At 64.3% G+C, this 20003-nt stretch overlaps 1 protein-coding gene across 2 annotated transcripts in view; it reads right to left on the reverse strand.

Moving 5' to 3' along the window:
* PHACTR3 (phosphatase and actin regulator 3) overlaps window positions 1–20003 on the reverse strand; it is a 126992-nt gene that overhangs the window by 24384 nt on the left and 82605 nt on the right. For both annotated transcript variants that reach the window (XM_054573341.1, XM_054573340.1), the window contains exons 4-7: window positions 15571–15753; window positions 11770–11982; window positions 9584–9758; window positions 8604–8851 (exon numbers count right to left, since the gene is read on the reverse strand). In XM_054573341.1, coding sequence (XP_054429316.1) covers window positions 8604–8851; window positions 9584–9758; window positions 11770–11982; window positions 15571–15753 — 819 coding nt within the window. The remainder of the gene's footprint in view (window positions 1–8603; window positions 8852–9583; window positions 9759–11769; window positions 11983–15570; window positions 15754–20003) is intronic.

A 20003-nucleotide genomic window follows, 5' to 3' on the forward strand; every position in this document is an offset into this window, starting at 1 on the left:
CGCCCCTCGTCGGCGCGCCAGGAACCGGGTGTCCGGCTCACAGGGCTTTCCGGGCAGTGGCCCACTCCCCTTGCAGGCACCAACTGTGGGGGAGCAACGGAGCCACTGCAGGCTCTCAGGCCGGGGGTGGGGCGGCTGCCGCGTTGCGAGGGCCATAGAATCACGGCCTGGGGCTCAAACCATCGCCCCACACGGTCACCCACACATCCTATTTCTTAAGAAAAATCAATCCCCAAAGAAAGTCAGCTCCTCGTGTGGGAGATGAAAACACACGAAGAAAGAAAGAAGTCTGCCAACGTGACAGTTTAACAGAAGTTTGGGACAAAGACAGACCCAAAGACACTGGACTCAGCTGAGGCTTGAATTTCGAGTATGAACTTACTTGTTTTATGCAGAAGAGAGGACAGGGGCCCTGGAAACCCTCTCAGCGGGGGCCGCAGCCCCCGCTGGTTCTAACAGGGTGACGCGGGACAGGAGTCCTGTGTTTACAGGGCCGTGAGCAGCGGGGGCCACCGCACTGTCAGTGGGTCCTGCCCGAACGTTCCGGGGACGCTGACAGCCACCGTGGCGTCCGAGAGTCAAGGGCCTCGCCGGGGTCCTGGGACCAATCCCCCGTGAGGGCCCGGGGTCCGCCCCCGGCAGAAGGGCCTGCCGCCTCCGCAGAGCTGCGATGTGCTTCCCCACAAACCGCGCGGAGCGCGGTTTCATCGCTTCCGCTCCCGAGAGCCCCAAAGCCTGGTGCGCCTGTCTCAGGCTTGTCGTGCGAACTGGGGTCACATTTGTCCTTCCACCAGAGGTTTCTGGACGTGACTGGGCATTCACCCCACGGGAAATCCCGGTGCAGGGCAAGCCCCGCTCTGCTCTCCATCCAGCTCCGGGGAGTGCAGCAGGCACACGGCAGGCCCACCGTGCACACGCATCAGGCCTCCCCCCGGCCCCAAGTCGAGCATCACCATGGTTCGCTGATGAAAATTGAGAGGGCAATTTCCAGGCAGCTTAAAGTGAGTGCTTTCCCTGAACTCGAGAGGTGCATCTCCCCACAGGCCGGCGGGAGTCACCGGGACTAGCGCGCGTTCAGACAAGGAGCCGCGCGCCGGGCAGGTGGGAAGCTGAGTGCCAGGCCGGGGCGCCCGTCTGCCAGGCTGCGGGGAGCCGGCTGGCCGCCCTCCCAAGGGCCCCCAAACACGCGTGCTGTCCCGTCTTTGACCCAGAAAGCCCACTTCTGGGAGTCTGCCGCCCAAAACAAAAGGAATGAGCACGTAAGGGACAGCGAGCGTCATTCATGAAGGTGACACATTGCGCAGCCAGGAAACCCAACAAGAGGGGCCTCGGCACCACCTGAGCTTTGTGAGCCGCTGCAGACGGCGGTGGCCCGCGTCACTGGGGGACAAAGGGACAGTCACGATGTTGCTGAGAAAAGCGACATGTAGAAAAGTAGGTTGGTTTATACAAACAGAAACACGTAGGTGTACATCTAATTTTTTAAGTATCTATAACCTTACTCTATATCAGCATTGTAACACCAGAAACGCACCATTTAACTTCCTAGTTTTAGTGTCTTGTACTTTTTATCCTCAGCAGTTTTCTCACATTGAATTGTTTAAAAATAAAGAATTTTAAATAAAAAGACAAGAATAGGTTTGAAGTACACAGGGAAAAAGAGATCCCACTCCACGACTAGTCCACAGCCCGCCAAGACGGCCTGTGAACATCAGACCAGGCAGGTTTCAGAGTAAAGAGCTCCATCGGGAACAAAGCGGGGTCCCGCCCACTGACGGGGCACGACCCCAGGAGGGCAGCGCCACCCGACTGTCGAAGGCCCTCTCAGGAGGTTCAGAGGCGTGAAGCAGCAAAGGGTGGGGCTGAGACGGGAACCCGCACGGCCAAGGCTACAGGCGGAGATTCCCACACCTCTACGCTACAGACCGACCAGGAGGGCGGGGCGGCCGATCGGGAGGGCGCGGCCACCGTTCTCAAGCCACCTGATCTCAAGCCACCTGATCGGCACTTGTCAAAGCGCGCTGCCCCCTGCCCACACCCAAACGATGTGCATTCTTTTCAAGTGCACATGCGACATTCACCAAGAGGAAACCACATTCCGGGCCGTATGACACATTTTAATAAGTTTGAAAGTACTCAAGTCATACTAAGTACAGTGCCTACTTGGAGTGAGAGTAAATTGGAAATCAGTAATAAAAAGATGTCCAGAAAAATACCAAACTCTTTGGAAACTAAATGAAAAGCTTCTCAATAACCCATAGCTCTGAGAAGAGACTGAAAGGGAAATGCGAAAGCATTTTGAAGCAAATAGAACTGCAACCCACCAAAGGGGAGTTGGGGAAACACCCACAGCATTAAATGTCTTCATTAGGAAAAGGGAAGGGCTCACCTCGGCGCCCCCTGGTGCCATCATAAACTAGAAAAGGAAGAGCAAATTAAAACCACGGCAGTAGAAAAAATAAACGTCAGAGCAGAAGCCAATAAAATCAGAAATAGAAAGACAGTAAAGAAAATATTGGAAACCAAAAGCTGGTTCTTTGAGAGGAGCGATCAAATGGATCCAACGGTAGCCGGACTCCTCGCGGGGGAGAGCGGTCGGCGGATCAGCGCCGGGAGCCGGGGGTGGCTGCATCTGGCCCTGGACAAACGGTCACGGCTCATCAAGGGGAAATGTAGAACCAGGACACACCTGTATCCATTAAAGATGTGAATCTTAGCTTAAAACCTTCCCGCAGGGCCAGATAGATGCACTGATGGAGCCTGCGAAACACGTTGAAAAATAAACACTACCAATCCTACACACGTTATCCTAGGAAACTGAGAAGAAGGGGCTACTTTAAAACTCATACCACCAGGCAAGAATTTACTGTGATATCAAAGCCAGAAAAAAAACTCAAAACTAAAGATGAATAGCCCCTATGAACACCGGTGTAAAAATTCTAGACAAAATTTTAGCAAACCCAATTCGACAAGTTGGGAACAGTGACGTCCGGGGGGCCACCGCTCAGGCCCGGCCCAGAGGCAGCTCCCGTCAGCTGCAGAGGCTACTGGGCTCGCGGCCGGCAGCCTAGGGCCAACGGCTGCAGTGAGAGCGACCCCACCTCCCACCCAGGTCTCACCTCCTCACCCGCTGCCTAACTGCCCTCGGCACCTGGGTCTTCTCACGCACCAGCTCACAGCCCCCGCCCAGCTCCTCCCTTCCCCGCCCAGCTGCCGGCTCCCCGCCCAGCTGCGGGCTCTGCGCCCAGCACTCACCACTACCACTGCTACCTGCACTGCGACCTGCACGGAGGCCCAGCCTCCCAAACCCGAACAAGGTGGCCCAGCGCTTCCCGCCGATAACGGTGCACCCTCCCCGGGTGCGGGTGCCACGGGGACCAAAGTCACGTCGTGGCGGTTTTGCTCATGTAACCGAAGCTGTGGGGAACTGTCCTCTGTCCTTCCCTGCACCTGTGTGCCCGTCCCTGGCACGGGGAGGACTCCCGAGCCCAGGCTCCTGCCTGAGGCCCCCACTGGTGCTCCTGGCCCGGCGGCCGTCCCGGGCGTCCCCCGGGGGGGGGACGGGAAACGTAAGGGGACCTGCACAAACGAGGGCAGGAGGCTGAGGCTCTGGAGCTAAAAATAAACTCACCGTGAGCTCTGTTTTTCTCAATTAGTCCCACTTTGAGCTTCATTCTAAGGATAATTACAGACACGCAGGCAGGCTTAACTGCTGGGGTGCCTGCGTATCTCCATGTTGCTAAGGCAGCCGCTTCCCACCCAAGTGGGCAACGCTGGAACCTGGCGGGCTGGGCTCAGGTGGGAAGCTTCGGACATTGAGCGGGAGGGGCGTGGCAGGGCTCCGCGCCTGGGCCCGGCCGCGGGCGCCCCGGGCGAGACCACCCTGCACCCCGCCTGACCAGTGACGCTGCAGGGCCGCCTGCCATCGGCCAGCGTTCTCGCGTCAGAGGTCACACTTTTTAACGCCAGGATGGGCACTGGGTTCTCTGAGAGGGTGTTTCCCTAGGACCCTCCATCTGGTCATCTTGACCCTGAACACCCCACGCACTCAGGGCCAGGCCTGCTGCGCTGTTGAACAGGACCCTCACGCCCCCGGTGTGGCCTCTCTCGGGCGTCAAGACGCTGCCTGTGTCCTCGGGGAGACCTCCCCGCTGTCTGGGCCGGACCCCTACGAAGGCCAGCTGCCCCACAGCCCAGCACGGTCCCCGCGTGGTCTCAGCGAGACCTGCACCCTGCACCCCGACGAGACGCCCTCAGCGGCCAGAAAAGCCAGCTGAGGGGCTCACCCTGTGCCCCCCGTCCTCCCGGGAGGACAGCCCCGCACACCTGCTGTCTGATACCCCCGACAACAGCCTTCTGCGTCCTGTCCAGGCCCGTGCGTGCTTTAGCAGGACAGCGGCTGCCAGAAGCAGCGCGGCCGACCCTTCTGAAAGCAAGGGACGCTATTCCGGAAGCTGACCCCAGACGCGTGGTGTGTGACCCATGTTTTCTGTGTGGCTCGTGAGCGTGGGACTGCGAGAGCGCACGGTCAGGAAGAGGAGCAGGGGACGGCCACGGTGTGACCGGCTCGTAGCAGCGTAGTCGTGCGGCCTAGGCACCCTGGAGGCGGGGCAGGGGTCCTGGGCCAGGGGGCAGCCCTGGCTCTGCTTCCTGCGATGGGGGCTGCGGGGCCTCTACAAGGGCACAGGCAGTGACAGACTTCCGCCTCAGAGCCCAGGGCCAGGGCGCAGATGTGGGACCATCCACTCACAGGGAGACACGGGGAGAGCACGCGCAGCTCGGGGACGGAAGAGGCTGGGGCACGTCCTGGGAGGGCAGGTCAGGGGGAGGAACCCGCTGGGGGGCGGGAAGGCGGGAAGGCGGGAAGGCGCAGGCTCTGCCCGGCTACAGAGCCAGGGAGACCCGGGTTCCCAACGGGTACGTGCCTCACCCCCTCTTGGCCTTGATTCCTCAATTGTAAACGAGGGACAACAAGAGTCCCTGCCTCGCCTGCCCATCCGCCCTGGGGGTCCACTAGGTGACAGAAGGCGTGGGAGGAGCTCAGCAGAGCTCCCGGCTGGGCACAGCGGCTCCAAATAGAAAGCGGCTGTGTGTGGCGCATCATCCCTGCGCCGGAGCGCCCCTGCCACGGCCCTGCTTCTCGATGTCGACGGCACCAAGCCGCTCAGACCCCACGACGGGCTCCCGCAGGTGGTCCCGAGGCGGCCAGGCCCCCCAGAACGTCCTGCCTCCCCGGGGCTGCTGACAGCGCCACCTAGTGCCCACGGGGGGAATGGCCAGGTTTCCCAGTGAGTTGCCCCCAGGGACCCAGCCTCAGGCCTGTGCAGTCCCTGCGCCCAGGGGTAAGGCCCGGTGAGAGAGCCGCTGGGGCTGTTCTGTTATCACAAGGCTCTCGCACGGCCTTGAGGTGGTGTGGTGTCGTTTAAACGTGAACCTCGGCAATGAGCTAGAAGAATGGAGAAAATTCAGAATAAATAAATGAAAGTGACCCTTGGTGTACGTGTGCAGTATCAGCTCCAGGACAGCCAGTAAAATGGGTTAAATAACTGCTACGCTCAGAAACGAAAGAATCATGTAAATTGCTCGATTAAAACGGCAAAGGGCAGCAAAAAAGTGGAAGAACAAGGCTATAAAAAAAGTAACGAAGGCAGTGAAAATGAATCCAACTACATCAACGATCGCTTGCAACATCAGCGGTCTAATGACACCAACAAAAACGCGCACATTCTCAGAGCGGGCAGAGGAACACCACCCGACACTACGGTGTCGACGAGAAACCCTCCTCAAATACACAGATCCCTGTAGATTAAGAGTAAATTGGAGAAAAACATACCATCCTAACACTGATCCAAACAAAGCAGGAGGAGCTGTCAGTTTCAGATGAAACGGCTTCACCACCAAGGGAAACAAGCCATCCCAACGGGCCTCACGCTCTACAACTCCAACTCTGTGAGGTCTGGAAGAGGCCAACAGCGGAGCGATGGAAGAGCAGTGGGTGCTGGGGGCGGGGGCGGGGGCGGGGCAGGCCCAGCCCAGAGGGGCCCAGGGCAGCGAGAACGGCCGCTACAACACAGGACGAACCTCACGTAAATGACGCGCGGGCTGCGACGATGCGCCAACAGGGGTCCATGCCCTGCAGCAAACGTACCCCCTGGCGGGCGAGGCTGACGATGGGGCGGGGTTACAGGACAGCTCTGTACCTTTCACTTAATTTTGCTATGAACCTGAAACTGCTCCATAAAACAAAGACCTTTGTTAAAAAATCCCCCGAGGGACGTGAGAACACCCCGCCACCCCGCTTTTACCTGACGCTGACTGCCCAGGCGTGACGGCACCCGTGAGCACGTGGGAGCATGTGCCCGGCGCAGGCCGGCACGCAGGCTGGGACGCATCTCCCCGCGTCGATGGGCACAGCCTACCTGCCCTGTGCGGGCGCCACCTGTCACCCTCCGACTCAGACTCACCTTCGCCCCAACCTGGTCTCGCAGGACGCCTGTCCAGCGGATTCGTGGGGCCAGCGGCTGGGACAGGGCCGTCCCGGCTCAAGAAATCAGACTCTAACACGAATGCACACGGTGCTGGCTGTAGAGGAATTCGGGCTGATGACGTGTTAGGTGACCATTACCCTGGAGCGGTTACATGGGACAAGACGAGGACTGCAGAGACTCAGCCAGCAGCACGGTCAGTGGGTAACGAAACAGGGAACCGTGCAGTTTCTACAATGAACAGCGGGTGAACGCGCCACTGGGCCGGCAGCGGCACCACAGAGACCCACAAACGAGGAAGCAGCCACTACAGAGGGAGCGGGGTTTGAGCCGAGAGAAGCAAAGAACCGCCGATCCTTGCCGGCGTCCTGCGGGTCAGCGTGGGACACTTTCACGGGCCTTCCCGCTGTGAATACCTACCCCCGCAGGCAGCAGTTAACCCGGAGACCTTCCCACAGCCAGCACCGAATGTCCCTCCCAGCACGTCCGCTCAGACGCCCCTGGCCGGGAGGGAGTGACGGACACACGGGAACCGGCCTTCTGTGCTCGACCGCGGGGTCAGGGACCCGGTTCGGGCCGGCTCCCCCGACGTGCCTGGCCGCCTGCCCGCAGTGCGGCGCTGTCAGGGGTGAGTGGGGGCTTCGGCCGCGGGCCCGATACACGGCCGTGCAAGGCTGCCAGTGGGGAGGAGCCCCCGCTGGGGGTTTGCTGACACAGTGAGGGTGGTGAGCTCGCCAAGACAGCGACGCCCGAGTTTCCAGACGTGTTGACCATTTCCACGCTCCTGCCCGACCACAAGCTCGGCATCCAGTTAAGGACATCAGGTTTTAAGACACAAAGACAGGCAGCTCAGGCCTGACCCGGGAGAAGCGGCTCAGCTTCTGCAGGACGGCCAGGAGCCGGGACGGGGGCTCCCCGGGCGACACGCTTCCTGCTTTGCAGGCCCCGCGTCCCGGGCAGCCCGAGGCCACCTGCGCGGCAAGTGCAGGGCGCGCGCCCAGGAGCTCCGGCCCAGGCAAGGTCAGAGGTCCCGTCCACAGGGGTGAGGCATGGACCAGGCCTGGGACCAAGGTCCGGAGCTCAGATCTTAAGACACCAGCTCAGCCACACCTACGAGACCTCAGGAGGACGGGCCCCTCAACGGAGGGACGCCTGGTGCATGGGGGTCACGGGCTGCAGGAGCCAACGGGGACCCGCCGGTGGCCCTGCCTGGTGCGGACACCCAAGGTCCGACCCGCGCGTCGAGGGTCGGCCGGCTGGTGAGTTAGCAGGGCACAGGCGGCGTCAGGTAACAAGTGCTGTGGAGGATAGCAGCTGCGGTGGCGCTGTGAAGGGACAGCCCAGCGCTGTCACAGGAGCCCGGGAGGAGGACATGAAGGGGACACCGTGGGGACCCGCCCAGGGCCGCAGGGGCGTCGGGGCCAGGTGGGCTGGCTCCTCCGCAGAGCGCCCCACGCGCTCTCCTTGCCTGTGACGGTCACCAGGAGGTGCTTCCAGGAGGAACAGCCGCCCTTCACCCCGTAACAGTCACCTCCCCCGCCCACCGAGGCCTACGGCCACAGCCACCCCCGACCCAACGCCCCACCGCGTGAGGCAGTGCCGCGCGGTGAGGCTTGCAGCAGGCATGCGGGGCCCTCTGCGCCCCCTCCCTGTTAGTAAGGGGTGCCCACAACGCCCTGCCTGCCCAAGCCCCCAGGCCCCCAAGGCCAGGACGGGGCCGTCACTGTGACCTCGAGAACGACCTTGAGAACACAACGCACTGTGGGGGCAGAGGCAAGATGCGCGTCCCAGGGCCTCGTGACATCCGGCTCCCACCGAGGGGACTGTCCCGCTGCCACCGTGTCCGGAGGCCTCCCTCCCCAGCACCGTCTCGCTTTCCTGTCCGCACCGAGGCCACAAACTCTGGGCTCTGAGTACAGCGAGCACCGCTTTCTGCCACATCACCCTGAACACAGATCCTCTCAAAGTCACCTGCTGAGGTCGCGTTCACCTTCTCTCTCTCTCTCTCACACGCACACGCACACGCGCGCACACACACACGAGGCTAACGCGTGAGCACCGGCGTAAATAGGCTCGTCCGGCATCTCCACGCCGAGCCCGTCTGTGCATCCCACTCACCGGAGATGACAGAGTCGTTCAGCGCCTCCTCGTCCTGGTACAGGAGCAGGTCGTCCTCGAGTCCCGTGCTCACGAGCAAGTTCTCCTTGTTCTCCTCCGAGTCCTTGGCCGCCGCCCGCTTGCCCTCTGAGGCCCCGTCGGAGCTCCAGGCCTCCTCCCGCTCCTTGCCCCGCTCCACGCTGGACGTTCTTGACAGGCGGACGTCCATCCGCTTCTTTGGGGACCCTTTACTGTCCCTCCCTTGAAAACTGAATCAGAAAAGTAGATCAAGGTATACGTTGTCCCCTTTGCCTGGAATAACCCCCAGGTGACAGGAGGCTTATCACGGATATTGCATGGGCCACCCCCGAACACAAGAAGGACTTCTTGGCTTCTGTCCCACACCCAGAACACACACAAAAGGCACACGTATGTGTGGCTTTGAGTCCCAGGCACGTGGCAGTAAGTACATGTGCCTTTAAACAGCACAGAGGCACCCACAATAAACCCTGCCACCCTGGGCAGCCAATGCTCACAGACCCAGGCCTTCCGAGAACTGAGAAGGGCACCCCGTTTGTCCCGTGTTCCCCCCAAGCCCTGAGCCTGTCCTGTCGCCTGCTAGGCACCCCCAGCAGCTCGCTCCCTACAAGCTACACAAGCTACATGAGATCAAGGAGAGAGGGAGCCCCTGAAACAGGCTCCCCTGCACGCCAGCCTCCGCCCTCGGGGTCTCTCTGGTGAGCCCCCGCCCCGCCCCTCCAGGACCCTCTGGGGAAACGCGGGGCTTCGGAGCTGGGTTCCCATGGGCCCTCACAGAACATGGCAACCAAGACCAGCTCCAGGGCAGCGCAGAGCCCGATGCAAAACTCAAAGGCCCGGCTCCTCGTTAGAAGATGACGGGGCATTTCCAGGCGGTCACATGGAGCAGCAAGCCCAGCCTGGACACCGGCCTGGCTGGGACCTTGGGCTCATGGGCCCCCGAGGCCAGGCCACAAGCCTACCTGTCCTGGCGGTGCTTGGTGGCCAGCGCCCGGTGCAGCTCCTCGATGACGCGGCTCGGGGGCAGCGGCCGGTGGACGGTGGCGGGGTGCGGGGACCCCGTGGGCGTGGAGAGCTGTCCCCGGAGGGGCGGGTCCACGGTCTTCCCACCGGCGTCTGGGAGGAGCACAGCCTGGCCTGGGGCGAGAGGACCCAAGGGCATGAGTGGCCGGGCCGGGCCAGGGTGTGGAGACAAAGCGCGGGGCTGTGGTGACGCAGGCCCGGGAACGCCACCCCCCCCAGCGTGGGCCCCACCCAGGGCCTGGGCACCGCTGTCCCTTGTGGACACGCCGAACAAAGGCCACATGGCTGAGCACTTTCCCCGACCGGGGACCCTCTGTCCCTGCGGCTTCTCAGGGGAGGAAACGGAGGTTCGGAAGCCACGTCCAGATCGTGCACCTCCAGGGCGGGGACCAGAACCCGGCGGTGGCTCCCGGGGCAGCTGGCAGAGAGGCGGCGGCCACTGTCACCTGGCCGGGCCGGGCCAGGGAAAGCCTGTCCTGGGGAGGAGGGGCGAGTCCCCACGGTCAAGGGGCGAGTCATGCAGAAGGGCGGGAGGGGACACACAGGAGGGCCTGCGCAGCCCCATCTCCGTGGGGCTGTGCGATATGAGGACGTTTCCCCCCGTGTCCCCCAGTCAGTGCATCCCTGTCCCTCCCTCCGGGACCGATTCCTGACCAAACACCACAGCCTCGTGCTCTTGGCCAAAAGAGCCAGAAATCTGGATTAAAAATAAAAAGCTTCCTATGTTTTATACACATTAACATCAGTATGTTTTAAATATTGGCGACTCCTCTTTAAAAATGAAACCCATGTGGACCCAGAACGGCAAGTCCAGGAGGTGCCTGGCGGGGTGACCGATGGTGGGAGGAAGCCCTGGGCCCCGCGTCCCAGACAAGACAGCGCGACGTGGGGGCTGGGAGGGGGGCGCTCAGCTCGCAGGTGCTCCCCAGGGCCCTAGGGAAGCCCAGGGGAGGGGCCTTTCGCCGCCTCTGCCGCCACCTAGTGTTCACAGGAGGAAGCAAACGTTTCCCCAAAGGAAAGGGAAAAACTCCAAATGCAGTCTCAGCTGTGAGGGATCCCAGCCAAAGTCCAAAGCTGGCAGCCCCCCTCCAGTCCCCACGTTAGGAGGTGACACAGCCGATTGATGCCCCCAATGCTCGCCTGCACACGGTGGAACGATGGGGCGAATGCCGGTGGGCAAGGAGGGGCGAGGCTGTGGGGTTTTTGGTCGGAAAAGCTCCCACAAGGAGAGACGGGGATGCGCTGACCAGGTGACAGGAGGGGAAAGAACATTCCAGCAGGGAGGGCAGTTGGGGCGGGCAGGGTAAGAGCCTGGGGCCCCAAACCGGGTTCCAGTCTCCATCAGCCGGGGGCCGGGCGAGCCACTGGTGCCCCGGGCCTCAGTTTCCACCACTGAAGATCAGGCACACGTCCCGTCCCTTGAGGGCTGTGAGGGGCCGTGTGTGGCAGGACTTCTCGGGTGCTTGGGACAGTGCGCCCAACAGGCGGCCGAGGGCACGTGAGGGCGGCCGAGGGCGCACGCAGAGCTGCAGGCCTCTGCTCCCGGAGGCAGCGCGGGCGCCTGGAAACCCCTCTCGGCGGGGGCAGCGTCCCCCCAGACCAACGGCGTCCCGTTCCCAGTGTCTCGGCCGCCTCAGACAACACAGCCGGCGCGGCCCAAGCCCCGGAAGTGGGGCCTTTGGGGCCCCTGCCCCAGCACGTGCCCCCGGTGACCCCACCCAAACCCGCCTGCCGGGAAGGGGCTCGGCGGGGGGATGACTGGGGAACGGACCAGGGATGAGCAGAGACAGTGAGACAGACTCAGAGATGGACCGGATGTCGCAGAGAGACGGGCACAGGACGGACACCTGAACACCAGGCAGGCGGCCGGCCGCCTCCCTGGGGTCTGGCTGGGTCTCCTGTTCCACAGCCGCCCCATGTGCCGCAGGGGCCTGCGTGGCCGCCGACAGCCAGAGCGCCTCGCCGCCACCGCCGGGGACAGCCCTCCAGCGCCAGCTCTGCTGCCCGGAGCCGCCCAGAGCCCCGAGGGCAGGGTGAGCGCCGGCCCCCAGGGGGAGGCCCAGTCAGGACGGTGGAAGAGTTGACGGGTGGACGGGAGGGAGGGACGGGCGAGACGCGGACCCACCTGTGACACCTTTCGTGGCCTTGGCGCCTGCCTTGGGCGGTGGGGTGGGCAGCAGCGGGGGACTGGGGAGCTGGCCCACGGACCTCTCCAGGGTCCTGGGAGGACTGTCCAGGGAGTCGGACCCAGCTAAGGCTTGGGGTGCCTCGCCCGCAGGAGGCGCAAGGCTGCCGGCAGCGTCTGCTTCTTCACCTCTGGAGACTGAGGGTGTCCTGGCTGCATCAAAGGCAAAAGAGAGTCCCCATAACTGTGGCTCCTCTGACTGCGGTGGGTGTGAGCGAGGACGGCAAGGGGGTGGGAGGGACAGATGACACGAAGTCCGACAGCGAGCTCACCACACACACAGACCTGACTTCCTGTGTGTTCAACTATCCGCAGATGTGCCCAAAGCGAGAGAGGGGGAAGTGATGAGAGGGAGTCAGCACCCTTTTCTCCTGCGAGGGGGTGCCAAAGCTCCCACCTGGCCCCGTGGAGGGGCGTGGTCGCCACCACAGGCCTCGGGATCAGACACGCCAGGGCTCCCGTGGGCCCCTGTGCGCACTCTGTGACCTTGGGCCAATCACTAAGCCTCTCTGTGTCTCCATTTACTGGTGCATCGTCCATGTGCGACGGTGGACTGGTAACAGGAGTCCCTCACAAGACAAGGTGATGACAGGTGTGTGCCTGGCACGTGGCAGCGCCTCCTGTCCACCACGTACTGACATCACATGGCAGTCACATGGCAGCAGCCCCACCCCCTGGCAGGCTCACCAGATGGGTAGTGGGGAGGGGTGAGCCCTCCCAGAGCCCCCAGCCCGTCCACTGCTTCCAGCTGCTGGTCCAGGCTCCCCTGGAACAGCTCCGCCAGACCTTGGGGCACCGCCCTGCACCCTGTGCCCCACCAACTTCCTCCAACCCATCCACCCACCCCCTTCCTACTTCTCTCTGTCCAGCTCAGCGTCTGCCATCCACCACAGCACCCACCTCACCCACACCCCCAAGTCTCCTGCCTCCCTTCTCTCCACTGAGCTCTGGAAGCCCATCTCTGGAAGCCCATCTCTGGATGAAGCTTCCGGCACCCTACCTCGGTGGGGGCGACCCAGAAGCCCCGGTCCCCAGTGCCGGCTGCCACAGCCTCTGCCTGGACCTCAGAGCCCGCCGCCCGGCGGTCCCCAGGCCCCTTCCCTCGCCGCCCCCCCGCCCCGAATCCCCTCCCCGACCTGCCAGCCGGCAGACGTTTTCCAGGAAGTGCTTCGGCTCAGCGCATCACGGGTGTCTCGGCCCCACAGCCCCGGAGGGCCCGCCCGCCCAAGCAGAACCCCCTCGTCGCACTCCACCGTGCACGGCGCCCCTTACCCCCAAGGCCGCCCAAGGGGACTTTCTGAGACGATGGGAGTGTTCCCTCCCTGCCCCTCGCAGGAGCCACCAGCCACTGTGGCCGGTGAGCGCCTGACAGGTGGCCGGCGTGACCGGAGAGCTGAACTGGAGCTTTATTTAGTTTTAATTAGTAGCCACGCAGCGGGCGACGCCCAGACAGGACAGCCCCAGATCCCTGGGCGTCAGCGGTCACAGCCCACACCAGCCCAACCCGAGAGGCTGCAGGACGGACTCCCACCAGCGCCACAGCTGTCCCCTCCCCACCAGCCCCAAGTGGAATGTGGGCCCCCCTTCTGCTCTGAAAGCCCTGGGACTCAACACACCAGCCACTCACCCCACAAAGCTCTCCTCCAAAGCCCCTCCCCCAAACTCGCCTTCGCGCACCACGCCGTGGCGCCGTGTCCCTGACCTGCGGGGTGTGCGCGTCCCCCCGAGTCCCTGCCTGTCACACGGCAGCGCGCCGCTGCCGTGATACAGGGTCCGGCACAGATAATGCCCTTGTTTCCTACACAATTTTTTATTAGAAGATCATGTGCGTGTAATCCTCTAACATAATACCCCACTCACGCACACCCTATGACATGTTAGATGCAATGTTCAAATTAAAACTATAAATTATTACACCCGTGTTGTTATTCTACCAACCGCACTCAAAGAGGCGTTACTTTTGCCAGACCCTGTAGTTAGAATCTTGATGAAAATGACATTTTAATATCCCTTGAGGTCTCAAATGCTGTATGGGGGGGATCTCGCAGATGACAAAGTGAGCTCTGCACTTGCCCTGATTTGGGGACCCCTTCCTTGGGGTTCCCTGCCTCGTCCTGACCAGCAGAGGTCGCTGCTCACCCACTGAACACTCAGCAGAGGCTGCTCCGCGGTCGCATACTCCAGGAAGGATTCAGGTCTGGGACCAGGAGTCACGGAAGCACACTGTCTCCCGCGGCTCTGGGAGGACAACCCCCAGACTCAACAGCACGTTGCTCCCTCCCCCACCCCCCGCCCACGAAGGCCCTTAACACAAATTTGTACTCCACAAACCAAGTCTGCTCTCACACCTGCCCCACACCCCGGGCAGAGCGCGCACCGAAGGCCAGGGTCCCGATGGAGATCGGCACGTCCCTCGGACCCAGCAGAGCGGCGACCTGGGAGGCCAGGGCCAGCGCAGCTGCATTCGCTCGGCCCCCAGAATCCCACCGACCTCCACCCGCCCTGACATCTGATGCTGGGGGACCGCAGGATACAGGGGTCCCAAGAGGGCCCCTGAGGAGACGCCGGGACCGTCCCACAGCCGCAGCCCTTCAGACCCCAAACTCCTACTGTGTCCCCAGGTTGGGGTGACACTGGAGAGGCACAGCCAGCCCCTCCTGGCAGGTGCCCACCCAAGCTGGAGCTGCCACCGGGGACACCGCACCGTGGCGAGCAGCGCGGGTGCGCACCGGGCAGGAGCCGGCCGTGGGGCACAGCCGTCCCCCGCAGGCCGTCCCCGCAGCTGGGGTCTCCCACCCCCCACAGGGGCGCGACACAGCCCAAGCCCAGCCCCCACACGAGGCCTGACACGCCTGCGGCTGCACCTTCTCTGGGAGACAGGCTTCCTGCTCGGCAGGGAGGCCGTCCGGGGCCTTCTCCGAATCGCCACGGGCAGGTCGGAGTGCACAGGGGGTGCTCCCCGCAAAGCACCCGCACGTCTCTCTGCTGGGTTCACGCTCTCCTTCCTCCCCACCCTCCCCCTGGCTGGCAATCACCATGGTCGAGTCAACTAAAATAACGACCCCCCCCCCGCCCCCAGTCACAGCCACACCACCAATAATTGCTCACGGTGGCCGACACTGCGCCCAGTCCTTCCCCCAACACGCCCCAGCAAACGTTTGTCCCATTTCACAGGAGGAACCACTGAGGCTTGGGGCAGCGCACCAGGCACACCCGGCGGCGAAGCGGCGAGACGCACCCTCCCCGGGGAGGAGCCACCGCCCGTGCACAGCAGCACAGGCGGCCGGGGCGGGGGGTGGGGGGGGCAGCCGCGAGGGCGGTGGCTCATAGAAGCCCCGGCTCAGGATAGAGGCAGGGGCGCTGCTCAGGGGGCAGCCCCTGCTGTGGACTTGGGCCACTAGGAAGGGCCCCCAACCTGCATCCTGCCCAGCAAAAATGCTGCCTCTGGACACTGCTCCCTTGGGAGACAGTCTCCTGCTCCGAAGCTCCCGGGGACAAGTGAAGGCATCCAGGAACAAAGGCACGTGCGGTGGGGGAGGGGGGGCGCCTGGCAGCCCTGTGAGTGGCTCCACCCACCGACTGCGCGGCCCAGGGAGAAGACGGGAGGGGGCACGCTCCGGCCCACACCTGAACCCGGCCGCAGGGCGCCGTGTGGCGGGCGGGCGGGCCTCCGAGGACAGTCTCCCGACAGGCTGCTCACGGCCCAGGTCCCGGCCGGGGACCCCGGTCGCCAGACCGTACCTGCGTCATCCGAGCGGCGGTCCGAGGGCTGCGGCTCATCCGGGAACGCCTGGTCCGTCCCGGCGGCCAGCGGTCTCCCCGGCGGGGCACCCTCCGGCGTCGGGGACTCCTGCCGGGGCGTGCAGGGCTCGCTCTGCGTTGCACGGGGGCCTCCGTCGGGGCCGCCCACCTTGCTTTCAGCATCTGCAGGGAAACTCAGCGGTCAGCCCGGCGCGTCCTCCCGTCCCGCTCTCACCTGCGCGCCGCTGCCCCCCTGGACAGCTGCCCCAAGCCCCTGTGCGGAGCCCTACCCGCCCCCCACACCGGCTTTCCGCAGCAGCAGCAGCACCACGCGTGGCAGCGGCGCCCCTGGCCCCTGGCCCCTGGCCTCTGCCCTCACACCTGCCTGTGTGCTCCCTCCAAACCGACGCGACCCCGACAAAGCCCGCCACCCGTATCTGCCCCCCCGGGCGCTCCTCCACCCGACCCCTGGCCTCTGCCCTGGGGCTGGCTTTGGGGAGCAGGACGCCAGCCACTTTCCGCGGCTTCGGAAGTGTTTGCATGCACCTGCCTGCTGCTTCTGTGTGCCCCTGCCCCAAGGCCACCCCTGGACACAGCTGCTGGCAAGCTGGGAGGGGCGGGGGACAGGGCCGAGCTGCCCCCATCCTGCCAGCCAAGGCCACTCAGGCCGATGACAACACATGCCCCCATACTGCTGGGGTCGTTTGTTAGGTGACGTTATTGCGGTCACAGACGACAACAACAGATTTACCACTGCGCCCACTCCCCATGGGTCCCCCATGATGCAAACGTTTCTCAATTACTCAGCCTGCATCTGGCACCATGAGACCCTGGGAAGGAGGGGAGGGACAGCCGCGATCGTCACCCCCAGCCACGCCACACGCTGTGGCTCGTGCGCTCAGGAGTTGGGAGCTGCCAAGGACTGCAGGGGTCATGGAACCTGGGGTCTCGGCGCAGACAGGCGGCCATCCCGCAAAGATGACACCAGGCCCCCAGCAGGGCCGAGAAGAGGACCCGGGCTCCCTTGTTAGGGGATCAGGCGCTGGTGCCTTTGAGGGTCTGACCCTTGACCCCTCGGGGCCACATCTCACTGAAGAGACGCCAAGCGCTCAGGAGCCATACCTGGTCCAGGCCCCACAGCCACAAGGTGGCAGCAGCTGACAGAAAGCCCTTTGTGAGACACAGGCTGCTGTCCCCACAGCCGCACGGTGTGCCAGGCCACCCCGGGGTGGGGCTGCAGCACGGCCTGCGTGCATTCGCCCAGCCGGGGGCAGCGGCATGGGACGCCAGCTGGGCTGGGCCCCGGGCTCAGCCGAGCCGTCTCCACGCTGCTTCCGCCCACAGTGGGGGTGAGGGGGAGCCAGGGCCCCTCCGCCTGCTGTCCTCAGGCCCTGCAGCAGGGTGCCCCTCCCACGCCCAGGGCGCCGGGACTGGATAGCAGCGTGAGGCCCCCCGCCTGCGCGTCTCGTACTCACGCGGTGCATGCCCACGGGCCTCACTCGCCTCACCTGTGAGGCGGGATAACCGCCGGTTCTCCGCACCTGCCTCCCCGCAGAGGCGAGCGCGTTCAGTGAGCTAACACGGGCGGCGTGCCTGGCACGGACCCCAAACACGCGCCGCAGCCTTCGTTACTGCTGTGGGGGAGGCGGTGCTGACGGTGAGGCCGCACGCGCCCGGCAGTGCTAACGGGCTCCCTCCAGGCGGCGGCGCCACGCCCAGGACTCAGGCCGGCCGCGGCCCTCAAGGGCCCCGCACTGGGACCGTGTCCACTCACAGTCCCGTGCAGCGCCGCCTCCTCGGGGAGGGCGGGGAGCCGGCCGGGGCCGTCTGCCGCTCTGGGGCTAAGGCATCTCGTCGACGCAGCTGTGCCACCCGACCGGGGTCCAGGCCAGGGGCCGGCCACCTTCTCCTGGAAAGGCACGGGTGGCCACGTCTCAGACTTTGAGGGCCATGCGCCATGCGGTCCAAGCTGCATTCGCTTCCTTGATTTTACAAAAACCCTGGGTTTGAGAACCATTCTCAGCTCATGGCCCTCTAAAAACAGGCTCTAGTTGGTGACCCCAGCTACAACCTGCCAGCCGACCTCTGACCTAGGAAAAGACCCAGACAAGAGCCAAGGGAACTCAGTGGACATCAGAGGCCACAGAGCCCAAAACCGCAGCTTCTCGGACCGTCTCTCACGACCGGCTTCGTCCTGCCTGACGCAGGGCTGTGACGCCCCCGGCCCCCTCGGTCGGCTCTCACAAGGAACGGTGACAGCCCGCCCCGCGTGAGGGCGCACGCCCTGCTAGCGACGTGCATGGGCACCTCGCGAATGCCATCCCACCTGGACCTCCGCCCCACCCCCAGATGGGGACCCTGAGCCCGAGAGGGTGCGGCCATCCAGCCGCCACTGCTGTGCCGTCAGTCACAGGGGCCCCTCCGCCTCCGCAGCCTCCGCAGCCCCCACACCGGGAAGGAGCTGGCTGGACACTGGGCCCGGCGGCCCGGGGGCCTCCGGCTTTCCTGGGACAGCGGAGCTGCCCGCCGCCCGCCCCCTGGCTGAGCGGGCTCAAGCTGCAGCCCCTAATCTCGTTCAATGAAAAGTTACAGTTCCCAAAATAGCCCCAGTGGCAGGGTGGTTGCTAGGAAACGCCCGCTGGGATGGGGAGCTGTGGGCGCGGCCCTCCCTCCTGCCGCCTGATTTCCACACTGCCCTGTCCCTCCCGGGTGCCACGGACAGAGCACACGGCTGAGCCTGTGTCATCCGCAGAGTGGCCGGGGAGAGGGAGCGCGCCCCCAACACACCCGCAGGCACCCCTGTGCACACGCGTGCACGCAGACACGCACCACAGCCGCCTGCACACCTGCGCACCCACTGCCCCCGCTTCCTGGTGCACGGACACCAGGAGCCCCACTGTCACCTCCCTGTGCCCCTCGGGCCCCTGGGCACAGCGGCAGGGTGACAGGTCTCTCTCGCAGCCGGCGTAACGTGTGAACTCCTGAAGTTACGGAGGGAAATGCCGCAGGGACACAAACAGTGACCCAGGAACACGCGGCGTCTGGCTGAGACGCCTGCGGTGCTGCCCTCACGACGTTGGGTGGGGCCGGCCGGCCCTCACCTGTCACTTGTGTCAGAACGATGGCCACGGTCGTGAAGATGGAAACAAAGGGGTTCCCCCCTCCCCACACAGACCTGGTCCAGTCCCCACCGGCCCATCCCACAAACGCACAGCCCTCCCGGGGCCTCCAGGAGCCGGAGCAGAGGGGCCCGGGGGGGCCGCTGAACACAGGTGTGAACGGTTACGAACTCACCCCCTCCCCCAAGGGTGGGGGGCAAGCCGTGCCCTGGTCAGGCCCCTGGGGTCAGCTCCCACGGTTACGCTGGTGACTGCTGCGTGGGCAAACTCCAGGGTGACGTCCACAGGAGTGGGCACTGTGTGTGTATATGAGTGGACAGGGCAGAGGGCCCTCCCTCCCGCGGTCTGTCCTGGCCACCAAAGCTCGAGTCCAAGCTCTCAGGACAGCTGAGGACCCGGGCTGCTCTGCGAGAGTCTGACCTGGGCCCATGGGGACTTCTGTCACCCACGCAGCCGCCCCGTGTGGGGTCCTGGTTGTAGGAACATTTGCCTGGTTGGGAGCAGGTGCTGCAGCTCAGGGAGGCCACATAACCCAAGCCCAGATACCACAGCTGCCATCAGGGGCCGGGGGCGGCCGGAGGGCCAGGGGCGGCCGGAGGGCCAGGGGCAGGGAGGAGCGATGACCCCAGTCAGTGCTCCCGGTCATTCCGGAGCCTTCGTGCTCGCCCCCTGCCCCGGGCTCAGGGCCACAGAACACCTGTTAACCCAGCAGGACCCTGATGTCCCCACACCGGCCAGTTCTAATGAGGGACACAGGGGCCGGACCTTGAGCTTGACCTTGCCCCCAGTGAGAAGAGGCCTCCTCGGAGCCGGCGCATGACAGAAATGGCAGGGCGAGGAAGCAGCCACCCCGGGCGCCTGCTGCCGGGCCTGCCCACAGGTCCCGCGGTCCGTGTGCATCCACTGGAGGGGAGACGCTCTAAGAACCCGGGCGGTACCCATGCCCGCCGAGTGCGTCACCCTCCACGCCTCTCCCCAAGGCAGCGCCTGGGACCCGCCCTCTAAGGAGCCTCCAGCCGAGCGACGCCCAGGACAGGCTCGCCGCAGACCCACTCACCGCCTGCCCTGGGCTCCCACCGAGGCTTGGGGGGACCTGTGCCCCGGCTGCATCCTGGGGGTTCTTTCTTGACTCTGACCGTGTTGGAGACAAAGGACAAAGAAGGTGGGATGTCCTGCGGGTCCCACGCGCCCCCCCCCTTGCAGTCTCTGACCTCACCGCACCCCACCCACCTCCTCTGGGCTCCTCGGCGAAGACTCTCTCTGCCTCCCGGGCCTCTCGGCTGCGCAGCAGAGGCAGCGGCAGCTGAGGGATTG

This window comes from Pteronotus mesoamericanus, unplaced genomic scaffold (genome assembly GCF_021234165.1).
Source record: "Pteronotus mesoamericanus isolate MK-2021 breed Mesoamerican mustached bat unplaced genomic scaffold, CSHL_Meso_final contig_25, whole genome shotgun sequence".
NCBI lineage: Eukaryota > Metazoa > Chordata > Mammalia > Chiroptera > Mormoopidae > Pteronotus > Pteronotus mesoamericanus.